The sequence below is a fragment of the Procambarus clarkii genome, chromosome 17, assembly GCF_040958095.1.
Source record: "Procambarus clarkii isolate CNS0578487 chromosome 17, FALCON_Pclarkii_2.0, whole genome shotgun sequence".
In the NCBI taxonomy this organism is placed as follows: Eukaryota; Metazoa; Arthropoda; class Malacostraca; order Decapoda; family Cambaridae; genus Procambarus; species Procambarus clarkii.
Genome location: NC_091166.1, coordinates 48071860 through 48085475, shown reverse-complemented (window position 1 = coordinate 48085475; position 13616 = coordinate 48071860). Strand labels below are relative to the sequence as shown.

Below are 13616 nucleotides of genomic sequence, written 5' to 3'. Positions count from 1 at the left end.
GGTGAGTGCAGGCAGGAAGTAGGCAGCAGGCCTACACTGCCGCCAGCAGGCACCCCCGAACAACCCCACCAGCAGGCAACCCCTGAACAACCCCGCCAGCAGGCACCCCCTGAACAACCCCGCCAGCAGGCACCCCCTGAACAACCCCGCCAGCAGGCACCCCCTGAACAACCCCACCAGCAGGCACCCCCTGAACAACCCCACCAGCAGGCACCCCTGAACAACCCCGCCACTCTTGGCCTAGATGTTGACTGTGAATGAGTGTTCTCTACCTGTCCTGGGAAAGTTGTGTTCCTTTGGTCTCACGTCCGCTCTCCGAGTCGCTCAAGCTCATCCTTGCCCCCCCTCCCCCCCACCCCTCACCCCCTTCCCCAACTCCCCAAACGGACTCTTCCTCACAAGAAACTTGGTGTCGACGGGACACACGCTGCTCCTGCTTGTATCTGGAGTCAAATGGCAGCACAAGACGACCACACTTGATGCCTGACCACAGGCGGGTCCTGGGGGAAGAAGGCGCAGGAGAGAGGGAGGAGAGGAGGCAGGGCAGGAGAGGAGAGCGGACAGAAGAGTAGAAGGAGCAGGGGGTGAGGAGGGAAAGAGGTAGGGAGGGTAGAGAGAGAGAGAGAAGGGGGGGGGGGAGAAGGGAAGTACAAGGAGAGGGCAAGGAAGGAAGCCAGATATAGTGGCGGCCAGACAGCAGTTCCACAACACCTGGGCTTCACTTTACCCACTGTGCTCCTGGTCACTGGCATCCGACACTGGAACATGTCATAGTGCCTCTCACAGTCTGGCCCACACTGGACCAGTCCCACTGTAAACACAAGACAACAGGATAAACAAACAAAAATTGAAATGACAGGGACGATCAGAGAAGGAATGAGGTGGGAAGAGGTGCATCTCCCACCCTGGGAGTGTGGCGTGGTGTAGCGAGGTGTGGTGAAGTGTGGCGTGGTGTAGTGTGGCGTGGTGTGTCGTGTGAAGGGAGGTGGCAGGCCAACTGGTGTGTCCGGCAGGGCGGGGTTGACTTGCTATCATGTGTTGACCAGATATCACGCCCGTGGGAACTCCCGCCCGCAACCCCACACCCACAACCTCACATTAATGATCCCTTTATCAATGGAGCTGGAGACTCCCGACACCTGATCTCACCTGGAGGCAGGTCCTCGCGCCAACACTCTCTTCATACACCAATATTCATTCACCTGCGTGTACTCTCCCTCCCTCCCCCCCTCTTCCTCCCACCATCTCCCTCCTCCTCCTCCTCTCCCTCCCTCCCCCCCCCCCCTTTCTCCCCTCCCACCCCAATGTCTTCACAGATATGGGAATATACGTTAAGACTGTGTTAGAGGAGTGACAGACAAGTGACAACAGCAGACAATAGCCAACAAGTCGACGTAAACAACTCTGCCACAATCTTCTCCCTGTACACCCGTCCCCTCTGGCAGGGCTTGCGGCGCCCCTTGGTTTACCTGTGGTTTACAGGTAATACCTACACGAGAGGGCTTAGCTTAATATATTGTTAAGGCTTTGTATATCTAAGTTACTGTGATAAGTCTCAGCACCAGCATTAAGCCACCAAGACGGTGGTTTCAAGAGTACTGTACACACACACACACACACACACACACACACACACACACACACACACGCACACACACACACACACACCACACACACACACACACACACACACACACGCGAGTGATCACTATTGACTGGTGTACTGTGTACTACAGTCAGCCTCAACAATGTGATAAGTACTACCAGATTATGCAAGTTTAAAGTACACTCACTGTTGTAATAGCTTAGTCCCCCACCTTCCGGGATGACTGTGGCAGAGCTCAGTCCCCCAGGGCACTGTGCTTGCTCCAGTACTCTTTCTCATTCTCATATCGGACATAGACAAGGGAATAAACTACAGTTCCGCATCATCCTTTGCAGATGACACTAGGATTTTTATGAGAGTAGACACTATAGAGGACACAGCAAACCAACCATGTAAATCGGGTCTTTCAGTGGGCCACAAAAAATATGATATTAAATGACGGTAAATTCCAGTTCCTGCGCCGTGGAACAAATGAAAATATAACAACGGAAACTACGTACAAAACGTATTCAAATTATACCATAGAACGTAACAGCAATGTTAAGGATTTGGGTGTAATCAGGCAGAGAACACAATAAAGTAGCCGTGACAACTGCGAGAAAAATGACAGGCTGGATAACAAGAACCTTTCACACTAGAGATGCTGTGCCAGTGATGATTTTTTCAAGACGCTAATGATCAATAGAGTGGAGTACTGCTGCACAATGACAGCCCCTTTCAAACCTGGAGAAACTGCTGACCTAGAGAGCGTGCAGAGATCCTTTACTGCTAGAATCCACTCAATAAATCATCTAAATCATTGGGACCGACTAAAATGCCTAAATCTGTATTCACTTGAGCGCAGGCGGGAGAGATATATTAAATTTACACGTGGAAAATATTAGAGGAGCTGGTCGCAAATTTGCACACAGAAATAACACCACATGAGACCAGAAGGCATGGCAGGATGTGCAGAATACCCCCGTTGAAGAGCAGAGGCGCAACAGGTACTCTGAGAGAGAACTCTATGAACATCAGAGGCCCGAGACTGTTCAACACGCTTCCACTACACATAAGGGGCATAACTGGCCGACCCCTCACAGTGTTCAAGAGAGAGAACTTGACAAACACCTCCAAAGTATACCTGATAAACCAGGTTGCGACTCATACGTCAGGCTGCGAGCAGCCACGTCCAACAACCAGACCAGCAACGAGGCCTGGTCAGAGACCGGGCCACGGGGACCTTGATACCCGGTATCAAGGCAAGGTAAGGGGAGAGGGGGGGGGGGGTGCCACCCCATCACAGCTACTGGGGTAAACAAACCCCCACAATAAACTAGTTAATCGTGTCACTGTTCTTGGAGAAACTACCTAACTTATGTTTATGTTGTAAAATAACAACAACATATTATTTGTGTAACGGTCGAGTTGTTGTTGTTGTCGTGTTTCTCCGGCAAGAAATACAACCTTTATTTCATTGTATTAACTTTTACATACATTACGAAATTGGTTTATTATTTTCTTCAGTTGAGAGAGAGAGATGGGTCGTGAGTTGTGAAGGAGCTTAACACGGGGTGAGATGGCCACTCATAATTAAATTGCCACTCACTCACTCACTCATTATGTGTGAGTGAGTGAGTGAGTGACGGAGTGTGTGTGTGTGTGTGTGTGTGTGTGTGTGTGTGTGTGTGTGTGTGTGTGTGTGTGTGTGTGTGTGTGTGTGTGTGTGTGTGACGTAAGGGAGTGAGCGTGGGAGCGGAGGCGGCCACACCATCTGGCACCGGTGTCTCCTGCCCCCCCCCACACACCCCATCCCTCCCCCCCTCATTACTTCCCCCCCCCTGCTGCTTCCTACACCACAACCTTCCCTCTTCCTCCCCACCCTTTCCTATTTCTCCTTGATGCATCTCTCTTACCCTGGCACCCCTACACTCACTCACTCACACACGCACGCACACACCTTCCGCTATGAGGTACCTGGAGCCTCCATACCTGCCGGTGTCAGGTACCTGGAGCCTCCATACCTGCCGGTGTCAGGTACCTGGAGCCTCCACACCTGCAGGTATGAGGTACCTGGAGTTCGGGAATTATTTTATCCACTCCCGTGTTCTTAGAGCCATACGGTCGTAATGGCTTGGCGCTTTCCCCTGATTCCCCCTCCCTCCCGTGTTCTTGAAGATATCTTCATCGTGCACTCAACGTGTGCCGGTGCACGCTACTCATCACACGGCCCTGCAACTCTTCACCCAACACTTCATATAGTCTATGGCCGCCATATTAAAGAAAAAAAAGCCCGAGTACCTAAGAATGTTGATTGAAAAAGAGGTTTTAAGATGGTTGGCTACTTGCTGTAGAGGTTGTGGAGGCTTCCAGCGTCTCTGCTCCAAGTCTTAGCCTTCTTTATTGGTGGACTCGTCTGGATTAGACTTTTTATGTTCAGGTACACGTATGTGGCCTTCAGGGTCTCTGGCAAGCCCGCCCCCGTGCAGGCCGGCCCCCGTGCAGGCCGGCCCCCGTGCAGGCCGGTCCTCGTGCAGGCCGGCCCCCGTGCAGGCCGGCCCTCGTGCAGGCCGGCCCCCGTGCAGGCCGGTCCCCGTGCAGGCCGGTCCCCGTGCAGGCCGGTCCCCTTGCAGGCCCGCCCCCGTGCAGGCCGGTCCCCGTGCAGGCCGGTCCCCGTGCAGGCCGGTCCCCTTGCAGGCCGGCCCCCGTGCAGGCCGGCCCCCGTGCAGGCCGGCCCCCGTGCAGGCCGGCCCCCGTGCAGGCCGACCCCCGTGCAGGCCGGCCCTCGTGCAGGCCGGCCCCCGTGCAGGCCCGTCCCCGTGCACGCCCGCCCCCGTGCAGGCCGACCCCCGTGCAGGCCGGCCCCCGTGCAGGCCCGCCCCCGTGCAGGCCGGTCCTCGTGCAGGCCGGCCCCCGTGCAGGCCGACCCCCGTGCAGGCCGGCCCTCGTGCAGGCCGACCCCCGTGCAGGCCCGCCCCCGTGCAGGCCCGCCCCCGTGCAGGCCCGCCCCCGTGCAGGCCGACCCCCGTGCAGGCCGGCCCCCGTGCACGCCCGCCCCCGTGCACGCCCGTCCCCGTGCACGCCCGTCCCCGTGCACGCCCGCCCCCGTGCACGCCCGCACCGGGCAAGAGAAAAAGACTAAGAAAACATGAAGAAAAAGGAGAAGGTCGAGAGAGTGGGGAGGGAAAGGAAGGAGAGAGGGGAGGAGGGAGGGGGGGGCAGGAAATGGAACGGTAAGTGAGTGGAGATGGTGGGGGAGGGAGGGAGGGAGGGAGGGAGGGAGGGAGGGAGGGGGTGAGGGAAGGCCCCAGTGCGCAGGTTGGGGGGGGGGGGTGCAGGTTAAGAGGGGAGTTTCTCCTCCAACTTGACCTGACCTTCGACCCTGGCGCCGGGGGTAAACGAGGGGAACCACAGGTGTTGCCGAGTCATGGGAAAGGGTGGGGGCACATGTGGAGTGGGAGAGGCGAGGGGAAGGGGACAGTGTGGGAAAGACAGAGGAAAGGAAGAGTGATCTTCACCCGCCCCGTAGACACGCCAATCTTAAATCCCGCAGGAGTTGAGAAAAAGATAAGTGGGTGAGGGGGAAGAGAAGGGTGAGGGGCGGGAGGGGGGAGAGAGAGAAGGGTGAGGGGCGGGGGGGGGGGAGATGGGTGAGGGGCGGGGGGGGGGGGAGAGGGGTGGGAACCAAGTAGTTTAAAAGCATCTTGGTGTCTCTTAAGAGAACTACCCCACGTCAGCTGACTTACTGCTTCCTCCTCCTGCTCCTGCTTCTCCTGCTCATGATTTATTATTATTATTATAATTTATATTATCTGTGTCATTATTACTTACTAAGAAGGTTAGGTAAGGTCGGTGTTTTCTATGAAGCTTTTCAAGCTTGAAAAGCTTGTTCTGGCTGACACCACACTGTTCTGGCTGACACCACACTGTTCTGGCTGACACCACACTGTTCTGGCTGACACCACACTGTTCTGGCTGACACCACACTGTTCTGGCTGACACCACACTGTTCTGGCTGACACCACACTGTTCTGGCTGACACCACACTGTTCTGGCTGACACCAGTCTGCTCGGATTGACAAGGGAATGGTCTGAGTGGCAGGAGGCCGGCCGTGTCATGTGCTCTACGCCAAGGTGGGTGCAAGACGAGGTCAAAGGTCGTCACAACGGATTAGTCACAAGTCTACAATAGCGTTGGTCTCCGACACGTGAAGATCGCGTGTCGTGTGACCCCTTGATGCGTGACCTTGGCAGTGTCAGGTGACTCACGACCCGTGACCTTGACAGTTTCAGGTGACTCACGACCCGTGACCTTGACAGTTTCAGGTGACTCACGACCCGTGACCTTGACAGTGTGAGGTGACTCACGACCCGTGACCTTGACAGTTTCAGGTGACTCACGACCCGTGACCTTGACAGTTTCAGGTGACTCACGACCCGTGACCTTGACAGTGTGAGGTGACTCACGACCCGTGACCTTGACAGTTTCAGGTGACTCACGACCCGTGACCTTGACAGTGTGAGGTGACTCACGACCCGTGACCTTGACAGTGTGAGGTGACCCACGACCCGTGACCTTGACAGTGTGAGGTGACTCACGACCCGTGACCTTGACAGTGTGAGGTGACCCACGACCCGTGACCTTGACAGTGTGAGGTAACTCACGACCCGTGACCTTGACAGTGTCAGGTGACCCACGACCCGTGACCTTGACAGTGTCAGGTGACTCACGGCCCGTGACCTTGACAGTTTCAGGTGACTCACGACCCGTGACCTTGACAGTGTGAGGTGACTCACGACCCGTGACCTTGACAGTGTGAGGTGACCCACGACCCGTGACCTTGACAGTGTGAGGTGACTCACGACCCGTGACCTTGACAGTGTGAGGTGACTCACGACCCGTGACCTTGACAGCATCCTGTGGTCCACAGGCACTTGGCCCCCTTGTGTCCATCACCACTGCTATATCTTGCTCTCTTATTGTTGAAAATATTACATGTGTGTCAGGAGGAGGCTGACACCTCGGGCGTGTGTGTGTGTCAGGAGGAGACTGACACCTGTGGCGCCGAGTCCTCTCCGTGTTGACACTAGACTCTGACACAGTGTCCGGTGTCACATCCGGACACGCAGCTTTGTCTAAGACCACCACACACACACACACACAGCACTCACCTAGCTCCTGGAGAGTTCTGGGGGCCAGCCACAACAGACGCCTTGCCCTCATTATGTACAGCGTCTGGAGGAGGCGCGTGGGACAACATCTTCACTAATTAATATTGATAAGAGATGTTCAAAGAAATTAAGAGTTCAATATGGCGGCTCGAACCAGTGACCAAGACCACTGTACCACGACATGGGGATAAGTTACACAACCTGGGATTCCACCGAATCCACGAGACGTCTGGAGGCTTCTGCTGAAGACAGTCCAAGTTTTGCATATAACCCCCCCCCCTGCAGGGGAGGTGGGGGTGGTGGGGAGTGGGGGGGTGGGGAGGGGGGAGTTAAGAATAGTGGGGGGGCCGTGTTTATGTTGGTGGGGTGGGGGAGGGAATGAACGGTAGCGGAGTGTGGGAGACACTAGCAAGGACGTTCGCAAAGTGGGAACTGTATGTTGTCTGGCTCCCATGAACCCCTCCCCCCCCCCTCCTACCCTCCCATGGCCTCATGACTGGTGTCCTGGAGGGCACCTCACGACCCCCTCACATCACCTCCACCTTCACTCTCATAGCTGCCATTCCTGACCAGTCGGCGGTCTCTGTGCTCCTCCGGCTCAGCCCCTACCAACCACGCGCTCAGGTTTAACAAGTCATTGTATAACCAGTCATTGAGCACCAGTGCAGGCCGGTAGTTCCCCGCGGACAGGTCAACTGGAGGTAACTTGTTAGTACCTGCACTGGTGTACCTGCTTGATGGAGTTCTGGGAGGAGCTCTACTTCCCAAGCCCGACTTGGAAGTAGAAAAAGGTAGTTAGTGGAAGTAGAAAAAGTAGTTGGTGTTGTGGTTCTCTGTGCTGGCTCCGGGAGTCAGTTCTCTCTTCCTCGTGGTGGGGAGAGATAGTCTTAGCGTCTTCTGGCGCCGGGAGACAGTTGTGTCTCCATGGTGGGGCCGGGAGACAGTTGTGTCTCCATGGTGGGGCCGGGAAAAGTCTTGTATCCCTGGTCGACAAATTAGTGTGACCTTCAAGACCGCTGACGGAGGGCGCGGTGGTCGGCGCCACCAACAACCTCTCCTCCAACAAAGAACGTCGCACTTGGCTCCTATGCGTTACGTAAGGGCCAAAAATCCTCGTAATACACAATGGAAGCGGCTGGCGAAAGTGACCTACTATCCCGTTTTCTGTTTTGGGTCCTCTTGATAGGTTAGGAAGGAGTGTTGTGTTCCAGGAGCCACAATTACGCTGCCCCTCCCCCCCCCCCCTCATCCAGCCACTTGGGCTGGACGGTAGAGCGACGGTCTCGCTTCATGCAGGTCGGCGTTCAATTCCCGACCGTCCAAGTGGTTGGGCGCCATTCCTTCCCCCCGTCCCATCCTAAATCCTTATCCTGACCCCTTCCAAGTGCTATATAGTCGCAATGACTTGGCGCTTTCCCCCTGATAGTTACCTACCCCCCCTCCCTCGCTCTCCTCCCTCAAGTATGTTTGGGACTGGTTGGCTGAGTGGACAGCGCTCTGGGCTCGTGGACCTAAGGACCCGGGTTCGATCCCGGCAGCCGGCGGAAAAACAAATGGGCAAAGTTTCCGTCATCCTGATGCCCCCCTGTTACCTAGCACCAAATAGGTACCTGGGAGTTAGACAGCTGTTACGGGCTGCTTCCTGGGGACGTGTATGTATGTGGAAAAAAATTAGTTAGTAGTTAGTTACAGTTGAGAGGCGGGCCGAAAGAGCAGAGCCCAACCCCTGCAAGCACAACTAGGTGAACACTGAGACAATAAAATATATCTCTATTCCTTATTATATAAAATATAATAAGGAATAGAGTAGTTTAGGCTATTGCTACCCTCCTCCTCCTCCGCCCCCCCCCCCGGCCCTCTATCCCGACACCTAGCTCCTCATCCTCAGTAACACTCCCCCCTCCCCCCCCCCACCCCTTTTCAATCGCTCTTCCCGTTAATACAAAGTACCCGCCATCAGTCACTCATAGTGACACTCACTCCCACCACCGTCACATCACTTCCCCCTCGTGACATCACTCACCCACTGTGATATCACTCTCCCCTCGTGACATCACTCACCCACTGTAATATCACTCTCCCCTCGTGACATCACTCTCCCACCAAGTTCATGACCGCCATGCATAAGCATTTCTTTTTAACGTAATATGAGAGATGCATGGGCCATACTCCGTCCTCATGTGGTGGGTAGGGGTGGCACCCTCCGTAGGTGGCCAGTGGCCAGAGCTGCGCTGCAGGTGTGGAGGGAGCCTCACCCAGGCAGGAGCTCCCCTACAGGTATGGAGGGAGCCTCCCCCAGGTAGGAGCTCCCCTACAGGTGTGGAGGGAGCCTCACCCAGGCAGGAGCTCCCCTACAGGTGTGTAGGGAGCCTCCCCTAGGCAGGAGCTCCCCTACAGGTGTGGAGGGAGCCTCCCCACACCTGTTTACCTCCTCCCACACATTACCGCGAGACTCCCGTTCTTGGTTCCCACGAAGTTGGGAACCGGAAACTGAATATGAGGAACTTGACGAGAAATTATAAAGACTTCATTCATAGGAGTGTGTGTGTGTGTGTGTGTGTGTGTGTGTGTGTGTGTGTGTGTGTGTGTGTGTGTGTGTGTGTGTGTGTGTGTGTGTGTGAGAGCAGGGGGGAGTGAGCGTGTGTGTGTGTGTGTGTGTGTGTGTGTGTGTGTGTGTGTGTGTGTGTGTGTGTGTGTGTGAGAGCAGGGGGGAGTGAGCGTGTGTGTGTGTGTGTGTGTGTGTGTGTGTGTGTGTGTGTGTGTGTGTGTGTGTGTGAGAGCAGGGGGGAGTGAGCGTGTGTGTGTGTGTGTGTGTGTGTGTGTGTGTGTGTGTGTGTGTGTGTGTGTGTGTGTGTGTGTGAGAGCAGGGGGGAGGGAGCGTGTGTGTGTGTGTGTGTGTGTGTGTGTGTGTGTGTGTGTGTGTGTGTGTGTGTGTGTGTGTGTGTGTGTGTGTGTGTGTGTGTGTGTGTGAGAGCAGGGGGGAGGGAGCGTGTGTGTGTGTGTGTGTGTGTGTGTGTGTGTGTGTGTGTGTGTGTGTGTGTGTGTGTGTGTGTGTGTGTGTGTGTGTGTGTGTGTGTGAGAGCAGGGGGGAGGGAGCGTGTGTGTGTGTGTGTGTGTGTGTGTGTGTGTGTGTGTGTGTGTGTGTGTGTGTGTGTGTGTGTGTGTGTGTGTGTGTGTGTGTGAGAGCAGGGGGGAGGGAGCGTGTGTGTGTGTGTGTGTGTGTGTGTGTGTGTGTGTGTGTGTGTGTGTGTGTGTGTGTGTGTGTGTGTGTGTGTGTGTGTGTGTGTGTGTGTGAGAGCAGGGGGGAGGGAGCGTGTGTGTGTGTGTGTGTGTGTGTGTGTGTGTGTGTGTGTGTGTGTGTGTGTGTGTGTGTGTGTGTGTGTGTGTGTGTGTGTGTGAGAGCAGGGGGGAGGGAGCGTGTGTGTGTGTGTGTGAGAGCAGGGGGGAGGGAGCGTGTGTGTGTGTGTGTGAGAGCAGGGGGGAGGGAGCGTGTGTGTGTGTGTGAGAGCAGGGGGGAGGGAGCGTGTGTGTGTGTGTGTGAGAGCAGGGGGAGGGAGCGTGTGTGTGTGTGTGAGAGAGCAGGGGGGGGGGAGCGTGTGTGTGTGTGAGAGAGCAGGGGGGGGGGAGCGTGTGTGTGTGTGAGAGAGCAGGGGGGAGGGAGCGTGTGTGTGTGTGAGAGAGAGCAGGGGGGAGGGAGCGTGTGTGTGTGTGAGAGAGCAGGGGGGGGGGGAGCGTGTGTGTGTGTGAGAGAGCAGGGGGGAGTGAGCGTGTGTGTGTGTGTGAGAGAGCAGGGGGGAGTGAGCGTGTGTGTGTGTGTGAGAGCAGGGGGGAGTGAGCGTGTGTGTGTGTGTGAGAGCAGGGGGGAGTGAGCGTGTGTGTGTGTGTGTGAGAGCAGGGGGGAGGGAGCGTGTGTGTGTGTGTGTGAGAGCAGGGGGGGGGGGAGCGTGTGTGTGTGTGAGAGCAGGGGGGAGGGGGCGTGTGTGTGTGTGTGTGAGAGCAGGGGGGAGGGAGCGTGTGTGTGTGTGAGAGAGCAGGGGGGAGGGAGCGTGTGTGTGTGTGTGTGAGAGCAGGGGGGGGGGAGCGTGTGTGTGTGTGAGAGAGCAGGGGGGAGGGAGCGTGTGTGTGTGTGTGTGAGAGCAGGGGGGGGGGAGCGTGTGTGTGTGTGTGAGAGAGCAGGGGGGAGGGAGCGTGTGTGTGTGTGTGTGAGAGCAGGGGGGGGGGAGCGTGTGTGTGTGTGTGTGAGAGCAGGGGGGAGGGAGCGTGTGTGTGTGTGTGTGAGAGCAGGGGGGAGGGAGCGTGTGTGTGTGTGTGTGAGAGCAGGGGGGAGGGAGCGTGTGTGTGTGTGTGTGAGAGCAGGGGGGAGTGAGCGTGTGTGTGTGTGTGAGAGAGAGCAGGGGGGAGGGAGCGTGTGTGTGTGTGTGAGAGAGAGCAGGGGGGAGGGAGCGTGTGTGTGTGTGTGTGAGAGCAGGGGGGAGGGAGCGTGTGTGTGTGTGTGTGAGAGCAGGGGGGAGGGAGCGTGTGTGTGTGTGTGTGAGAGAGCAGGGGGGAGGGAGCGTGTGTGTGTGTGTGTGAGAGAGCAGGGGGGAGGGAGCGTGTGTGTGTGTGTGTGAGAGCAGGGGGGAGTGAGCGTGTGTGTGTGTGTGAGAGAGAGCAGGGGGGAGGGAGCGTGTGTGTGTGTGTGAGAGCAGGGGGGAGTGAGCGTGTGTGTGTGTGTGAGAGAGAGCAGGGGGGAGGGAGCGTGTGTGTGTGTGTGTGAGAGCAGGGGGGAGTGAGCGTGTGTGTGTGTGAGAGAGCAGGGGGGAGGGAGCGTGTGTGTGTGTGTGTGAGAGAGCAGGGGGAAGCGTGGGCGGCCACCATGAGAAGAACGTTTAGCGAGGGCGGCCACTCTCCCACACTCACAGGCCACACTTAACAATCAACAAAACACTCCATATACTTATTTTATCTGAAAACACCCCAATGGCAGCATCCAACTACAAATCAGCAGACTTGAGGGGATGCTTCTCCCCCCCCCCTCTTACAGGTAAGCCAAACACACACACACACACACACACACACACACATAAACACACACACACGCACACAGTGCTAGGTACTCATGAGTTCCCAGCACGAGACGTGAGGCAGCGGGACGGACAGAACAAGCCAACACTGGCACCAGGTGAGTAATTACCAGGGTAGTATAGCCAAGCTTGACCACGGCGGCGTTGACATCGGCGGTGCCCGTGGCGGTGAGGGGCGGCACGGTGAGGGGCGGCGGGGCCTGTGAGGGTGTCGGCGTCGACGGCTCCAACTCCCACTCACCACTCACCCACTGGTGAGGAGACACTCATTAAACACCTCACACACACACACACACCTCCGCCAACATAGCAACAATCAACATGGAGGCGGTGGCAGTAATACCGGATACAAATGGTAATTATAATTTATATTTGTACAATACACCCGTGTGATACAATGTGTACAAGTGTGTGACGCTACACACGCACGCACACACGCACGCACGCACGCACACACACACGCAGAAATTTTCAGGAACCTGTGTAAAGAATCCTTCAGAACCTTGTATACCACATATGTAAGACCAGTCCTGGAGTATGCGGCCCCAGCATGGAGCCCGTACCTTGTCAAGCAGTCCCCGTGGCGTAATGGTAAAACGTATCATATCCTATTTCAGGGCAGGGTTCGTATCCTGGCCGGGGAGGATTGACTGGGCACCAACCCTTAACTGTAGCCTCTGTTCACCCAGCAGTGAAAGGGTACCTGGTGGTTAAGCGATTTGGCGGGTCGTATTCCGGGGAAAATCAGGATTACGGACCTGCCTGAAACGCTACCCGTGCTGGCGGCTGTACAAGAATATAACAACTCTTGTATATATAAATAAAAACATTAATAAATAAAGCGAAGATGGAAAAGTTCAGAGATATGCCGCTAGACTAGTCCCAGAACTAAGAGGCATGAGTTACGAGGAAAGGCTGCGAGAACTGCACCTCACGTCGCTGAAAGACAGGAGAGCTCGGGGAGACATGATCGCCACATACAAAATTTTCAGAGTAAATGACAGGGTAGACAAGGATGGATTATTTAACACAGGTGGTACACGCTCAAGGGGACACAGGTGGAAGCTGAGTACCCAAATGAGCCACAGAGACATTAGAAAGAACTTTTGCAGTGACAGAGTAGTTAGTAAATGGAATGCACTAGGAAGTGATGTGGTGGTTATCTTGAGGTTATCTTGAGATGATTTCGGGGCTTTTTAGTGTCCCCGCGGCCCGGTCCTCGACCAGGCCTCCACCCCCAGGAAGCAGCCCGTGACAGCTGACTAACACCCAGGTACCTATTTTACTCCTAGGTAACACTTATAACAATACGTATGGAGGCTGACTCCATACACAGCTTGGAGTTATTATAATATAATAATGTGTACACTACACGCAGAATTCACAATTGCGTGATGCATCACGCAATTTGTTCATTATAATGGTGTAGATATAACAGCTCGAAAAGCTCCGAAGTCTGTTCACCAGTAGATTGACGGTTGAGAGGCGGAACCAAAGAGCCAGAGCTCAATCCCCGCAAGCACAACTAGGTGAGTACGCAGATAGACAGACAGACAGAAAGAGAGAGAGAGAGAGAGAGAGAGAGAGAGAGAGAGAGAGAGAGAGAGAGAGAGAGAGAGAGAGAGAGAGAGAGAGAGAGAGAGAGAGAGAGAGAGAGAGAGAGAAGAGAGCGAGAGAAGAGAGGGAGAGAAGAGAGGGAGAGAAGAGAGGGAGAGAAGAGAGGGAGAGAAGAGAGGGAGAGAAGAGAGGGAGAGAGAAGAGAGAAGATGGGTGGGGGTGGGGGGGTAGGAGGGGAG

The 13616-nt window shown here is 55.6% G+C and overlaps 1 protein-coding gene and 1 long non-coding RNA gene across 2 annotated transcripts in view; both read right to left on the bottom strand.

Annotated features, from left to right (window-relative positions):
• Nucleotides 1-5768: 5768 nt before the first annotated feature.
• LOC138365699 (carboxysome assembly protein CsoS2-like) lies at nt 5769-6539 on the bottom strand. The gene has a single exon (XM_069326191.1). It carries the CDS (start codon nt 6537-6539, stop codon nt 5769-5771), a length of 771 nt encoding a protein of 256 aa, XP_069182292.1.
• A 5403-nt stretch (nt 6540-11942) lies between these two features.
• The window catches only part of LOC123772473 (uncharacterized), a 149267-nt gene continuing 147593 nt past the window's right edge, over nt 11943-13616 (bottom strand). Inside the window, exon 5 of the long non-coding RNA XR_011228935.1 lies at nt 11943-12071. This is a non-coding gene — a long non-coding RNA (uncharacterized lncRNA). The remainder of the gene's footprint in view (nt 12072-13616) is intronic.

Bases quoted from the DNA above. Each gene is read 5' to 3' on its own strand.
- LOC138365699 (XM_069326191.1), bottom strand. From the start codon at position 6,539: ATGGACACAAGGGGGCCAAGTGCCTGTGGACCACAGGATGCTGTCAAG.